The sequence below is a fragment of the Cheilinus undulatus genome, linkage group 2 (assembly GCF_018320785.1).
Source record: "Cheilinus undulatus linkage group 2, ASM1832078v1, whole genome shotgun sequence".
NCBI lineage: Eukaryota > Metazoa > Chordata > Actinopteri > Labriformes > Labridae > Cheilinus > Cheilinus undulatus.
In genome coordinates this window covers 2,986,466-3,001,104 of record NC_054866.1, presented here as the reverse complement: position 1 = coordinate 3,001,104, position 14,639 = coordinate 2,986,466, and the positions used below count along the sequence as shown (strand labels likewise).

At 42.3% G+C, this 14,639-nt stretch overlaps 1 protein-coding gene across 1 annotated transcript in view; it reads right to left on the bottom strand.

Annotated features, from left to right (window-relative positions):
* LOC121521878 (WD repeat-containing protein 49-like) overlaps nucleotides 1–14,639 on the bottom strand; it is a 101,379-nt gene that overhangs the window by 38,473 nt on the left and 48,267 nt on the right. The window contains exons 13-16 of the mRNA XM_041806065.1: nucleotides 10,052–10,129; nucleotides 9,056–9,148; nucleotides 6,626–6,816; nucleotides 333–530 (exon numbers count right to left, since the gene is read on the bottom strand). Of these exons, the coding sequence (XP_041661999.1) occupies nucleotides 333–530; nucleotides 6,626–6,816; nucleotides 9,056–9,148; nucleotides 10,052–10,129 (560 nt within the window). The remainder of the gene's footprint in view (nucleotides 1–332; nucleotides 531–6,625; nucleotides 6,817–9,055; nucleotides 9,149–10,051; nucleotides 10,130–14,639) is intronic.

Genomic DNA, 14,639 nt, shown 5'->3' with positions numbered 1-14,639 from the left:
AGCAACTCTCACTAGACAACGCCCCAGGCTAAGTTAATATGGGCCTCCTTTGACACAAACACACACTCATGGCTTGATACTGAGTTTCACAGTCAGTTTGTCAACAAGATACTACCGCCCACCAGCTCTCCGCAGAGTGGGAGGTTCAGCTTCATTAGAGCCAGCCTGCACCGCCGTACGTTTGAACCACCAGGATCTGACTGCTCTGACCCTGTCAGTGTGGTGCTGAACAAAAGCTCTACCGTCCAAAACCATTCATTTTAACATGCGTGTTGTGTTGTGTGATTCAGGATTCTGCTGTCTACCTACAAAACAGTTTACAGTAGGAGTACCTGTCCAAACAGACCAACGGAGTCTCCAGGTAAGTGGCTGAGAGCAACGCTGCAGTCTGCTGATGCTGAGAGAAGGACGAGCCTGTCACCGTGGGTGCAGATGTCCAGGTGAGTCACATGGTCAAGGTGTGGTCGGACACTGCACAGCAGTTCTGGAGGTTCTGTGGTTGTTGAATCATCTGGTATCAGGCAGTAATGCTGAGGGACAGAGGAGAAAATTGTGAGGTTTTCTTAGATAAGCTTCAGTTGTAGGTCCACACGTGGCAGCGTCATGAGGGAAAATTGGCAGATTGGTGACCCAAACTAACACCATAATCTGATTTAATTTATTTTTAAAGTAACAGAGGAAAACAGCAGCCTCTCAACCTCACTGGCACTAATACTTTGATAAATCCTATGAAAGCTGAAACATGACTAGATAGTCTAGCAGCAGATTGCAGTTGTCAGTTACTAAATGATGTCATCACCTAATTTGCATAATTATCTGTAAATAAAAAGTAGTAGTAGTAGCAGTAGTAGTAGTAGTAGTAAAAAGACCCTTAATATATAATATGTGTAAATCTACAAATGAACTTGCTTCTGTCGATTCTTGTTTTTATATCGTCACAATACCTCCTCCATTATCTGGGCTTAGGACCAGCAAAAATGACTGGAGAGATACTCTGGCAGAGTTACTTTAATCTTTTTTTTTTTTTTTCTTAGAAGTTTAGTTTTCTTACGTTTGGTTTAGTTTAAAACCTTATGGTCCACTTAAAATCCTACACCAAATCCCAGTGATACATAAACAATTTTGACCATAACATTTAATTTTTTTTTGTTTTGTTTTTTTGTATAGAGTCTTCATTAACAATCTTAATGGACCAAAAAGAGACAATAGAAAAAACTGTCAAGGTGCCTTCACAGCGCAGTTAATTTTCAGTCTGGACATGGAGGCGTGAGCATCCCCTGCTCTGACTGCAGCTGTGAGGGACTGCTGGACTGGGCTGCCTGGGAGTGCTTTGGGATGGGGAGGGGCCCACTGCTCACTGAGAGGAGCAACCAGGGTTGCCAGGTCTGTGTGACAAAACCAGCCCTATGGCCGATAAAAACTAGCCCAAAACCAAGCCCAATGCTGAAATTTAAAATAATACAGTAAAACCTCTGCCACATTACATATATTGCTTGAGTTCCTGCGGACATTCTGCTTCTCTGTGGGTGGCGTGTATGTCTGTGTGCCATGTTCCATGTTTTCCTGCCCCCTTTGCTCGCTGTTTTAGTCGTACTTGAGTGTAAATAGAGTAGTTTGTCCTGCTATAGAAATGAAATACTCATACACAAGACATAAAAAATGGGCCTGCTTAACCTGCGGACAAAAAAATTTACCCACGGCAGTACGTTGAAAGTAGTCCAATTCCGCAGGAAAACTGCAGACCTGGCAACGACGAAACGTGCTTTCACGTCAGAGTCTCCAAAAGTCTCCAGTAACACCTGAAAAAGTCGCTAGATTTGTCGCTAGTTGTTTTTTTGAAAGAGAGTCACTAGAGGGGTCTGAAAACGACAAAGTCGCTAAGTTGGCAACACTGGATGGCAATGGATTGCCCCCAGCTGTCTATCTGAATTTGCTGCAACTGTTAAAGAGGTAGTGAACACTTTTTTTTTTATCTGTAAACTGAGGTAATTTACTGAACTATAATAAAACGCATCAGTGTTGGTGTTATAGCTGAAATTTGCACCAAACTGATAAAAATCTACATTAGCTCAAACGGACATCTGCCATTCAAAATCTCAATAAGGGCAAAAGCACTGACACAACTCCATCTATTCTGGTGCTGATATTTAATATAAAAGTGCAGAAAGTTTGCTCTTTAGTGCTGTGAGTGGCTCTTAGAGAGCCTTTGTGATGTGCTTCATGGTGGGCTGCCTAAGACTGCTCCATCTGCTGAGAAGTATAGGTTTCCCTCTCTGGCAGACTCTCTCCAGACCTGGCAGTGGCTCCACCTCACCAACCGTTGTGTTCCACCTCACTGCAGCAGCCACAGCTGACCTTTGCATGACGCTGTGGAGAGCACATGTCGCCTTTGTAAATTTCTTCGCACCATCAAGATGGACACCTATGTCATGCCTATACATCCTCCACTGGGGGGAGGATCCCAAAGGCGTTCTCCACAACCAAACAAGCTTGGGACAGCTGTTGGCTGAATTCCTGTTTTTCTTCTGGAAAGATATGCACAGGGAAAGGCCTCATCAGCCACAAAGACATGGTTGGTCCTCAGTGGTCAGCTTATGGTAACGGCTGGTCAGGGGGCAGTTGGAGAGTGGCAGGCACCTGACCAAATGCTGAGTTGGACAGAATCCCGCCATCACTCGTTTTTCCATACCCCCTACATCAGTCACCCAGAAGCAATACTTTGCATCCATGACTGCAAGAACTGAGAAGAAAGTTCCCTTGTAGTTGCAGAATTGGGATCTTGAGTTAGGGGGGCTTCAGAACGACCTACTTGCCATCCAGTGCTCTGGAGTTGAGAGGACAATTCCTGCACTCCTCAAAGCCCTCTGCAATTTACCTCCATTTCTCCCTTGGAGGGCACAGCCCTAAACTTCTCCACAAGGCAGTCGCAGACTGTCGCGACTCCATCTGGAATGATCTTGCAAGAATTGCTATGTACTTTTATTTATTTAATCATTGCATTGGGGTAATGATTGGGCCATTGCTGGAGTAGAGCTTCTGTAGTTGGTATCCTGGAGGGAAATCCTAGCACCAATCCCAGCATCATTGCTGTGTCAGCTGCAGGTCCGCGGATAGAAATATGTCCTGCTCTTTTATTTCCTTTATCATAGCGGGGTGCATCAGAAAGTCATTCCAGCTGTTGTCATGTAATTTAGGATGTTGTCCTCCTTCTCCAGGGTGGTAGCTATCTCTTTTCTGGAGGCTTCATTCTGGAGGACCCTTATCTGTTGTTGTTTAAGGGAGTCCACCTCAGTCGTCAGCCTCTGTCGGACCTCTGCACCCTCTCTGCGGGGAGTCGGACCTGGACATTTCAGCCTGCCATATAGCCAATCATATCAAGGAGCTCCTGCATTTCTGTGGTATTTATCTCTCCTGCTCTTGGGGGTTTTAGTTTATCTTTGACATCAGGAGTTTTGTTCTTGCAGCTCTCCTGCTGCTTTTGGAGATTTTCAGTTCATGTCCATCATGGCCTCTTCCTGAGCCGTCAATTTGGTGATCCGCTCCTTAAGCTGTTGTCTTAATGCCACAATCTCCCTGGTGAGGTTGACATCTTTTTTGGAGGTGATCTCCTGCCTCATCCTGATGTTCATCTCTCTATGGAGTCTGTTATTTTCAATGTGCATCTCATTAATGGTTTCCTTTTAAGCATTGTTGTGTGTTCTGCCTCGATTCTCATCGCCCTCTTCTCTTCCAGCTGGAGCGACAAATCTCTCAGTTGACACTGGAGATTTGCTCCCTCCTGCATCCAAGGAGTGGGATTTTGACCCTGGGATGCAACACCAGTATAGGTAGTCCATGGTTTGGAATCTGAGGCAGTGGTTGAGGTTGTCCGTAGTATGGCTGACAAGGCTGTCCAGGGAACAGCTGATCATAGTACAGGAACGGTGGCTGGCATTGTCCCTGGTACGCTGGATGATAGGGTCCCCAGTTTGGATACTGGTCCTGCCTGGGACATCCTTCCACACTTTCTAAAGGGAACATCAGACTGTGACACCGCTGAGATCTCTACATGCTGGATCTCCAACGTGATGCTGGCCCCTGGCTTTGAGCATCTCCTCACTTTTCATGTCCATGCTGTGGAAACACAGCTCATGTAAAGAGTCTCTGCATTCTCTATGTTCTTTGACATTTTCTCCTTTCTTTTTGGTACAAAATGTTCTGGTAATCCAATAAAGAATTTTCTGACCGCTGTCTCAGACTGACTCTCTCAACTGTCCAGTAGTTTGATTTAAGTCTAGCTTTGAGGCTGTCTTATATGCTTCTGTGAAGTCCCACAGAAAGCTTTGCATGGTTGATTTTTCTTTCTGCCTTCAACAGTTTGCTCCATCACATCATGCACTCTGTCTCCATCAGTGAAGTTGACCAATGAGAGCACAGATAGCTCTGAATGATGAAGAAGGTGCTGTAAGACAGGACTATAACAGAGCTGCTTTCTTGGCATGTAGTGTGTGGTCGATGTAAAGGAAGTGTCTTATTCTACTGAATCATGGAGGGTGTGACCTGATCCTGAACTGTGAATTCCTGGGTCTTCAAGCACAACACCGTATACTGTGCAATCATGTTAGCCATCCAAAGCGTGCTCTAAACTCGCCGTAGGACAGGATTTCTTACCAGAGCAGTGAGCCTATCCAACTTCTTCAACTCTGTTACATATATACATAAATCTCCATAAATTAAACTGGAAGCCAAATGAGACGCACCCATTTGAATTCATCCCTTCTTATAAACTGTGACAGAGAGTTGAGCTGTAAATACTGTGGCAATAATACCCGAGAGGGTGTTCTTTTACTGCAATTATGAGCATGACAGTGATGCAGCTATACGCCTTAAACTGGTGCGGCGATCCAAGTCTTCATGATCAGAGTCAGAAAGTCAAAGGGCTCTCTGAGGTGTCAGAAACTCTTCTGCAACCAAACACGGCTTGTGTTTAAAGTGTGGAGTGAATCTATAATCAGCTAATTTGGCAGAAAACTTTGCTTTGGTCTTTCATCATTTTATCCTCTTCTGCTGCCAAAAAGATGTCACAATAAATCACAGTCACAGCAGTTTTACACATATTTCAGAGTGTTTACTGTTAAAGGGGATGCAAATTGGGAACAGTGCTCGATTCATGCATTCAAACTGGTGTAAAATCTAAAACAAAACAGAGGAATAGGGGTTGTAACCTCCCGCTGCTTTAATCAGTGCACATTTTCTTAGTGACTGACTGGTCTGGTTGTTCTCTGAAGGTTTGAGTCATCAGCATGATGGACAGAGCTGTCATCCTCAGACATACCTGATAGAAATATGGAGGCTCAGGCTCGTTGATGAGTTGGCCCCCCTTTTGCAGCTAAAACAGCCTCCACTCTTCTTGGAAGACTCTCAACAACATTTTGGAGTGTTTCTATGGGAATTTGTGCACATTCATTCTGTAGAGCATTTTTGAGGTCAGGCACTGATGTTGGACCAGAGGCCCTGGCTCACAATCTCCATTCTAGTTCATCCCAAAGGTGCCTGATGGGGTTAAGGTCAAGACTCTTTGCGGGCCAGTCAAGTTCTTCCACACCAAACTCATCAAACCATGTCTTTATAGTCCTTGCTTTGGGGCTCAGTCATGTCGGAGTAGAAAAGGGCCTTCCCCAAACTGTTGCCAAACAGTTGAAAGCATAGCATAGATTGGCCTTTACTGCAAATAAGGGTCTAGCCCAAACCCTGAAAAACAGCCCCATATCCCTCCTTCACCAAACTTCACAGTTGGAACAATGCAGTCAGACAGGTAACATTCTCCGGGCCAGACCCAGACTCACAAATCTGACTGCCAAACAGAGAAGTGTGATTCAACACTCCTCAGAACACGTTTCCACTGCACTACAGTCCAGTGTCAGTGTGCTTTACACCGCTCCATCCACCTCTTGGCATTGGACTTGGTGATGCGAGGTGAGCATGCAGCTGTTCCACCATGGAAGCTCCTGCTGCAAAGTGTGCTTACATTAATGATAGTGGAAGTTCAGAACACTTAAGCTATGGAATCAGCAGAGCATTTGAGACTTTAGCATTCATTGACCCTGCTCTGGGATTTCACGTGGTCTTTCACTTTGTTGCTTTGTTGCTGTTGTTCCACTTCCTAATATCTAAAGTTCTAAAGTATCTAAAGAATATCCAGCAGGGGTGAAATTTCACAAACTGTCTTATTGCAAAAGTAGCATCCATCACCATACCAAACTTGAAGCCACGGAGCTTTTCAGAACAACCCGTTTAGAATCACAGAGGTTTATATATGGAGACCTTATGGCTAGGTGCTTGATTTTAAGATACCTTTGGCAACAGGTCTGATTGAAACACCTGTATTCAATAATTAAGAGGTGTGGCCAAATATGTTTGATGAAGAAAGATGACCAATGTAACAGCAACCAAAGATGTGGAAGTCCGTGTGAGACTACAACATCTGCCTCAGTAGAACAGACATGAGTATGTAGGCAGTGACGGTTGTATTGTTTAATATGCACACATCTATTTTCATTCATAAAGGAAGCATTGATGTAATTGTATTAATCCTCCTGTCTCTTGTTCAAACAGAGAGAAAGTTTCAAATGCAATAAGTACCTACCTGTATGTCCCATGTCTTAAGCGTCCCCTTAGAATCACCTGTGACTAAATATTTTCCACAGGGGCTCACAGTCATAACAATAGAGCCCAGGTCTTTGTCCTGAACGGTGAACTGCCCCACCAGACAGCTGTGGGTGGTGCTCCAGAGTCTGACCTCTCCTGAACCTCCACAGGATACCAAGTCTGCACCACCTGATAAAACAGAGGGAATTTAAATAAGAGGAAAAATCATTGAGTGCCCTCTGCAGAAGTATGAGGAAACTTTAAAGAAGATGAGCTGCATTTAAACTATAAATGCAAATGCCATAAAAGGGTTGCTTATGTTTCCATTTTTAATCTCAGTATTAGTAGAAACATGTCGCCTAAAGTCAGGAGAAAGGCATTTACCACAATCACAGAGAAGGGTAATTTCTCTGTGATGAGTGACTGATGATATGTCAGGAGCAATGGGACATTTCCTGGTGGCCTGAGGGTCTATTTGTCCTGACATGAGCAGTCAATGTAAACAGGAAGAAAAAGTGGATGACATCCTTGAATGGATGGATGTAAACATAATCATGCAAAGATGAAATACTGGCCAACCTGGCCCACAAGACAGATAGATGGATGGACACAAGGATGGGCTGCTAAATGGATGGATGGATGGATGGATGGATGGATGGATGGATGGATGGAAAAAGGATGGATGGATGGATGGATGGATGGATGGAAAAAGGATGGGTGGATGGATGGATGGATGGATGGATGGAAAAAGGATGGATGGATGGATGGATGGATGGATGGAAAAAGGATGGATGGATGGATGGATGGATGGTTGGAAAAAGGATGGATGGATGGAAAAAGGATGGATGGATGGATGGATGGATGGATGGAAAAAGGATGGATGGATGGATGTATGGATGGATGGATCAGCAGGTGGATGGATGGACAGATGAAAAGGTGGGTTGATGGCAAATTGTTTGATGGATGAATGGACGTAGAGATGGCAACCTACACATGGATTGTTGATTTTATGGATGGAGGGGTTGATGGATGTAAACATCATCATATACAAGGATGCAACATTGGCTGTCCTGGCCCACTAGATGGATGGATGGATGGTTAGTTTGATGGATGGATGGAAAATGAATGGGTGGGTGGGTGGAAGGACAGATGGATGAATGGACACATGGATGGCAACTGGATGGACGGACGGATGGATGGATGGATGGATGGATGGATGGATGGATGGATGGATGGTAGCTAGATGGATGATTGGTTGAATGAGTTGATGGAAAATGGATGTATGGATGAATGGTAGATGGATAAGTCGGCAGGCAGATGGGTGGATGGAAAATTGATGGGTGGGTGGATGGAAGGATAGATGTAAGACGGATGGATGGATGATATTAATCCAAAGCTTTTAGTTCAATGTTAAAATATGCATTGAAATTTCTAATTGAAGATAACTTGTTCACTTAACAAGCTATCCCACGGTTATGATGCATTCAAGGACAATTTAAAAAAAACAGAAAATAATTAATTACAAAATGTCTTGGTGTGTTCACATGTAGTATCAAGAAAATGACTTAAAAAAATTGTCAACCTACTTGAAAAAATACCTATGTATGTGAGGACAAGAACTGTGTGTGCTTGTTCGGCAATATAATAAAGATATGATAGATGGAATTACGACCTTTATAAAATTATTTTGTACCACTCTGTTGAAAATGGATTATCGCTTGGCTTTTCACACAAAAACAGAAAAGTACCAATAATGGTTTATATAATAATATGACTTAATGTATGCTGTTCTTTGGTAACTCTGATACTCTTCTTCCTATCAGACATACAAACAATGGTTAATATGTCCATTAAAGTAAATGGTATCAAAAAAGTTTTAAAGACTTTATCAAACGTATTGACAAAGTACCCGGTTTAATGGACATTTAAGAAGGTTTCCATGTATATTTTAATCTATGCAAACAAAAGCTTACAGTCTTCATTCTGCTAATTATTGTGATATTGAATTATAATATTGTGACACGACTATCTTGCAGCAAATTAAACATAAACACCAAAGTTCAATGTTGTATCTGCCTAATCTGTCAATACAAAAATACGTTTCTTTTGTTGAACTTTTCTAACTTCACTGAGGTTAAGAGCTGAACTGAAACTCAGATGAAACTCTCTCATATCAGATCTGTAGAACACATCCAGCTAGAAGGAACGATATTTTATCACTCTCATAAAACCGGCAATATTTTTTGGATGGGATGATGTCACAGAATTTATCTGCGTAAAAAAATGTTATGATAATAAAGCAAAGTAGTGAGTCTGCCTGTTATAACTCAAACATGATGATGTGTCCTATTACTTACAGAAGCTTTTTAAGAGTCTCCCAAAGCCAATATTTGATAAGGAATACAAGATAGTTCACTTTAAATGTCACCTGTAGCTGCAGCCGTGCGTCCTGGTATAAAGACCAACTGAGTGATGGCGAGGGAGTCATCGCAGTCCTCTTTGTTCACACCAAGATGAGAACCTGGAAATAGACACAAAACTTCAGCAATGAGAAAACATAAATAACAAGAGTAGAGTAGGCTAATAAATGCAGAAGAGCCTATCTCTAGAGGGGACTTGATCAAAAGTCCTTATTTTACACATATATGTGTATCCAGAGTCTCTACCACAAAATGTGAAAATGTGAGAAAGGCTATTTAGAGCTGATTTAAACAGAATTTTAGACATTTTTGGCAGATCTATTAAAAAAGAAAAAAAGAAATATCACACTTACATAAGCTTTCAAACCCTTTACTCAGAAATTAGTTCTCGAGTCTCTTTGAATATAACACAACAAGCTTTTTCACACCTGGAATGGAGGTTTTTCTACTATTCTTCATTGCAAAATCTCTCAAGCTCAGTCAGGTTGGATTGGGACGGTCAGTGAACAGCCAACTTCAGGTCCTTCCAGGTGGATAGGGTTCAAGTCAGGGCTCTGGCTGGGCTACTCTGGGACATTCATCCCCAGATCTGTGCCTGTCAACAGTCCTGTCTCTGAGCTCTGTTGGCAGTTCCTCTGACCTCATGGCTTGGTTTTTGCACTGATGTTCATTGTCATTTCCAAATCATGCCCAATCAATCTATTTTACCAAATGTGGACTCCAATCAAGGTGCAGAAATATCTCAGCAAAGATTGTGTTTTTAAAAAGGGTCTGAATATGTCAAGTGATATTTTTCCTTTTTTTTTTTTATTTTCACAGATTTGTAAAAGTTTCTTAAACTGATTTCACTTTGTCATTATGAATTTAACCAACTGTAGCATCAGGCTGCTGCATTGCAACATGTGAAGTGGGTTTAAACACCCTCTTGATGCACTGTACATCACCTTTACATATAATGCAGTGAAATATCATTTGAGTGTGAAAATGAGAATCAATCTGCTTGCCTTCACTGTGTGGATGTAGTTTCCTCAGAGCTGTTTCAGTGCTGCTGTTCCACACTGTGATCTCACCATCATAACTTCCTGCAGAAGTGGGACAAAACGAAGTGAAAGAGCTTAGCATGAACTCTTAACGGCACACATTACTTTGTTTGACAACTACACTACACAAATGACTGGCATTCATACAAGATAAATCCATTTTAACTAAAAGAAAATGTCATAAATACAATTAGAATTACTACAAGCAGTCTTCATCTGGTTTAATATGAACACCTCTTGTAGTTCGAACATTATAACATAAACCTAACCAAAGAAAAAGGAACTTGGTACGGATTGAAACGCATGATTATATTGCCAATATCTATGTTGGCCCTAGCCATGTGGAAAACAAAGACTCAGGCATAGCACGCATTATAGAGGCCTGTTTTGGTAGTTTAGACGGAAACAAAGAACCTGGAAGCCTCAGTGGCTCGTCTTCTCTTTGCAGCACTTCACACTGAGGTGTGAAAAGGACACAGTCCTTTGTCTGATTGGAGGAAAACCCCAGGGGTCCTTATGATGTGACATAGGTAATAAAAGCCCTGCAGACCAGCTGCCTTCCATCGTGTGCTTCAGGCTCTAGGCTTCATCTGAAAGTCTGGCAACGTCTGGCTGGCCAAATACAGAGTATTATTTTCTTTCCTACAACTTCACCCAGACAGGAGTGCTGCAGAAAACCCATCGGTACCTGAAGAAGTATACACAACTCAGATCCAGCTGCTAGAAGGACAACGCAAGCCCTGTTCCTGTCCTAAGCTGAATCTTGACTCCACAAGACTTCACCTGCTGGAGAGGCGCCAACTTCTGGATTTTGTTGGACATCAGACTCTAATTACGAGTCAGAGGTTTTATCTGGGCAGAAATAGCTGTAGGAAGTTTTTCATGTGCATTCATTGAAAGCTGCATTCTTTGTGTTATTGTCTCTGCTCTGGCATTGATGTTTTTCTTTGCTGTACACATTTACATCCAGTTTATCACTTACAAGAACCTTAGAGTGTACCGTAGAATCAAAGTCTGGCCACTGGGTTTCTGTGTGGTGGAGTGACCGTGCTGAGTTTGTAGATGAGAGCTAAAGCTTCCTTCTTTGTCCCATAGCTCCCTCTTTGTTCTCAGTCCACCATCTTTAAAGTCACATGTGAAGCCACGTGTGATTCTGCTTAAAGATGGTCCTAAAGGTTTATTTGCTTATTCAGCTAAACGCTCATTTAAATTTCCTTTAGCCAACTAGTCTAAAGAGGAGAAAATACCTGGAAAACAGTCATATTCCTCATGGGGTCATTGCATTAGCCTGATATACCCTATACAGCATGGCTAACATTAGCAGCTAGCGCCGCCAGCCTTCGTTCCTCTTTGCAGATTAATATGGTGCTTTGATATGTGATAAAAAACGTCATACCATGCTGTTCCTGCTAAACGCTAACCGCTAAGTCACCACTGAGCTTCTCATGTTTACATCCATGAAGTGACAGACAGGAATGCAGCTGCCATTAACTGAAGCTACAGCGCCCCCTACTGGCAGAAGGTTCATTAGAGTTTTAAAGAGCATTATAGACCGGGATTTTTAAGCCTGTGTTTATATAAAATGATAGGTAATTAGGGCGCTTTCACATGAGGCCCAGTTGTTTCGAACCACACCACGGCGCGATCCCCCCCCCCGGCTTGCTTTCATGCTAGCAACATCAAACCGTGCCCGGGTGCACTTGCATATTTACTCGGTCTGAAACAGCAGGCGGCAGTAACTGGTTTACTGGTTATTTTTGTTTTGACCCGGCAAAATGTCCATCCTGCAGCCATGGATGATTAAAATCACTTTTAAGAATTCAGCAACTTTGCTCTTTGTATCTGCACATGTACTACAGCTCAGAGGATTAAATGGGCTCGTGCTGCGCTGATACAGCAGTTTTTGAGGTGACAGGAGACTTTCATTGCCTTTGCACCTCCTCTCACTGACTCCAACTTGTGTTCATCTGTAAGGTGAGTCACAACAGACCGTTAATTGACTGAATTCTGATGATTTCAGCCCTTTATTGAGGAAAAATGTGAACAAACTGTGGAAAGAAGTTTAGTTGTTAGTTTGTCATAAAGCTGATACGACGCTCTGTCCCGTATCTGACCATGGTTGCATTCACATCTCATCCGAACCGTGCCAGAGTCCACTTGAATCGTGCCAGAGACCACCTCCCCAAGTGGGCCCGGGCCTGGTGCACGGGTGCGGTTCGTTTGCATTCACACAACCCAAATGAACCGGACTTTGGGCTCAAGTGCACTCGGATCCAGGACCAGGCCCCTAATGTGAAAGCCACCTTAGTGTAACCGACTCGTTAAATCCACAACAGCTGCTTTGATAAACAAATGCAATCATTATGGCGATTAACCATGCACATGTCTAATTCTGCTATTTTGCGACCATCAGCCATTTTGTTCAATCTCCTACATTCACCATGCTTAGTTTGCCTTGTCGTAGTTTAGTAGTTTAAATAATTGTTTGTCTAAGTGTTATTGACTTACACCTTCTATTTATTCAAATACTATCCATCCATTCATCCACTCCTTTTCTACTACATGGCGTGAGCCTATCCTAGCTGTCATTGGTGGGGTACAACCTGGACTGGTTGCCAGGCAACTTCAGGGCCACAATACAGAAACAAACAACCCGGCATGCTAACACTCACACCTACGAGCAATTTAGAGTCACCAATTAACCTTAACAAGCATGTCCGTTGGTAGTGGGAGGACGCTGGAGTACCGAGGGAGAACCCAAACATGGAGACTCCATACAGAAAGGCCAGGAAGTGAACCAGGAACCCTCTTGCTCTTTGCAACCTTTACTTATTGAATGATGTAATAATTATTATTTAATCTTAATTCTAAGGCCAATTTTGTTCCCTGCTTTCAGGGTGGTGCCCTGTTATTTATCAGCCTCGATTAATAATTGCATTTTTTATATTTATAGTTAAGATCATGACTATTGATATTTTAGAACAAGCAAAATCCAGCTATAAATCCTGATATCATATTTACTGAACGTGTTTGGGTAATGTTTAAAGACTATACATTTCTGTAATGGTTGTCTTTCTATTTGCTCTTTTGCTCAGCTCTGTGGTGTGTTTTTGTGAATAAGTGCACAGCATAAAGAAAACAAAAGCCTTATAAACCATCAGTATTAAAGAGTTATCCGTTGCTCTACCTGGGGATGCTACATATAAAGAATAACAAACAGTTTCTGTCAAAACAGCCATTTTTACTTCCTTGTCCTGCTGAATCATGCAAACCAGCCACTAAAACCTCTCTAAAGATGATGAAAGTCAACATCTGTCCCCAGCTGCCATCTGCTCCAGCGCTCAAACCTCCACATTAACCTGGAGAGGAATGATCTTCATTATAGAGAAGAAAATGTGCGTGTGTGTTTTCCTATAAGGTGGAAATCTCATCAGGTGGTTCGACAGTTGAACAGCAGGAGTAAATGAGAAATGTGAGGAGTGAGTTTGCTATGGGAGGTGTGGATGGGAGAGCAATAGGAGGTATAAAGTTTATGAGAGTGTGGGTCGCTTGCATTATTCATGCAGCCCAGGGCCAGCTTCTGTATTTCAAGTGACTTTTATCATGCCGTGTGTGAGAGAGAGAGGAGACAGAGAGCGGTGAGAGTGTAGAAATGAGCGTTATATATACAATTTAGAGCTTTCAAATAGAACTGGATCAACATTTCCTTCATTAACCTTTTCTCTGACACACTTTAACCACATGTGAATGTCCACAACTATGCTAGCACTGGGATAAACACTGAAAAAAGAACACCAGCACACATTAGAGCAATGCCAAGGCTATTTAACCATTATTATAACCTGGGTTTCAGGACCTGGCAGCCCTGATAATCCAACATTTAGTGTAGTCCAGTGGTTCTCAAATGGTGTGATAATACACACCAGTGTGGCTGGGGGCAAGTCTAGGTGAGCTGATGGGATTTGAACAACCACGTTATTAAAATACTGTAACACGTGTCTGCATGAAATGCATGCAAAGATATTCCTTGATTAAAATAATCATTGCAAGACTGAATCATTAAAAACACATCAAAGACTGGATATTGATTTGGTCTAAAAATGACTAATTACAGATATAAAAGTTTTAGATCTGCTCCAGATGGTTTCAATCAACAGATATTAATAAAGCTGAAATGCTGCATAAACATAATTTTTACTTTCTGTCTGATTCAGTGATTCCTGAATGGTGTAGTGAGGTATGTCTAAGTGATATCACTAAAACTATTCATCAGCTAATGATTGAAATAGCCTCTTTAGCATGTAAGACATGTTAAAGAGGGTGTTTGCATGGATATGAAGAAACTTGGTTTGATCTTAGGTGGGCCTTTCCCTAAAAATGGTTGAAAATTACAAGTGTATTCGAGGGTAGTCATAGTGGAAAGGAAGACTTTTGAACTCCTGAGTCCTGTGTGAGCATGGTTTCCTAAAAGAATCTCAATTTCTGATTGATCTGACCACAGAACAGTTTTCCATTTTGCCTCAGTCCATTTAAATGAGCTTTGGCACAGAGA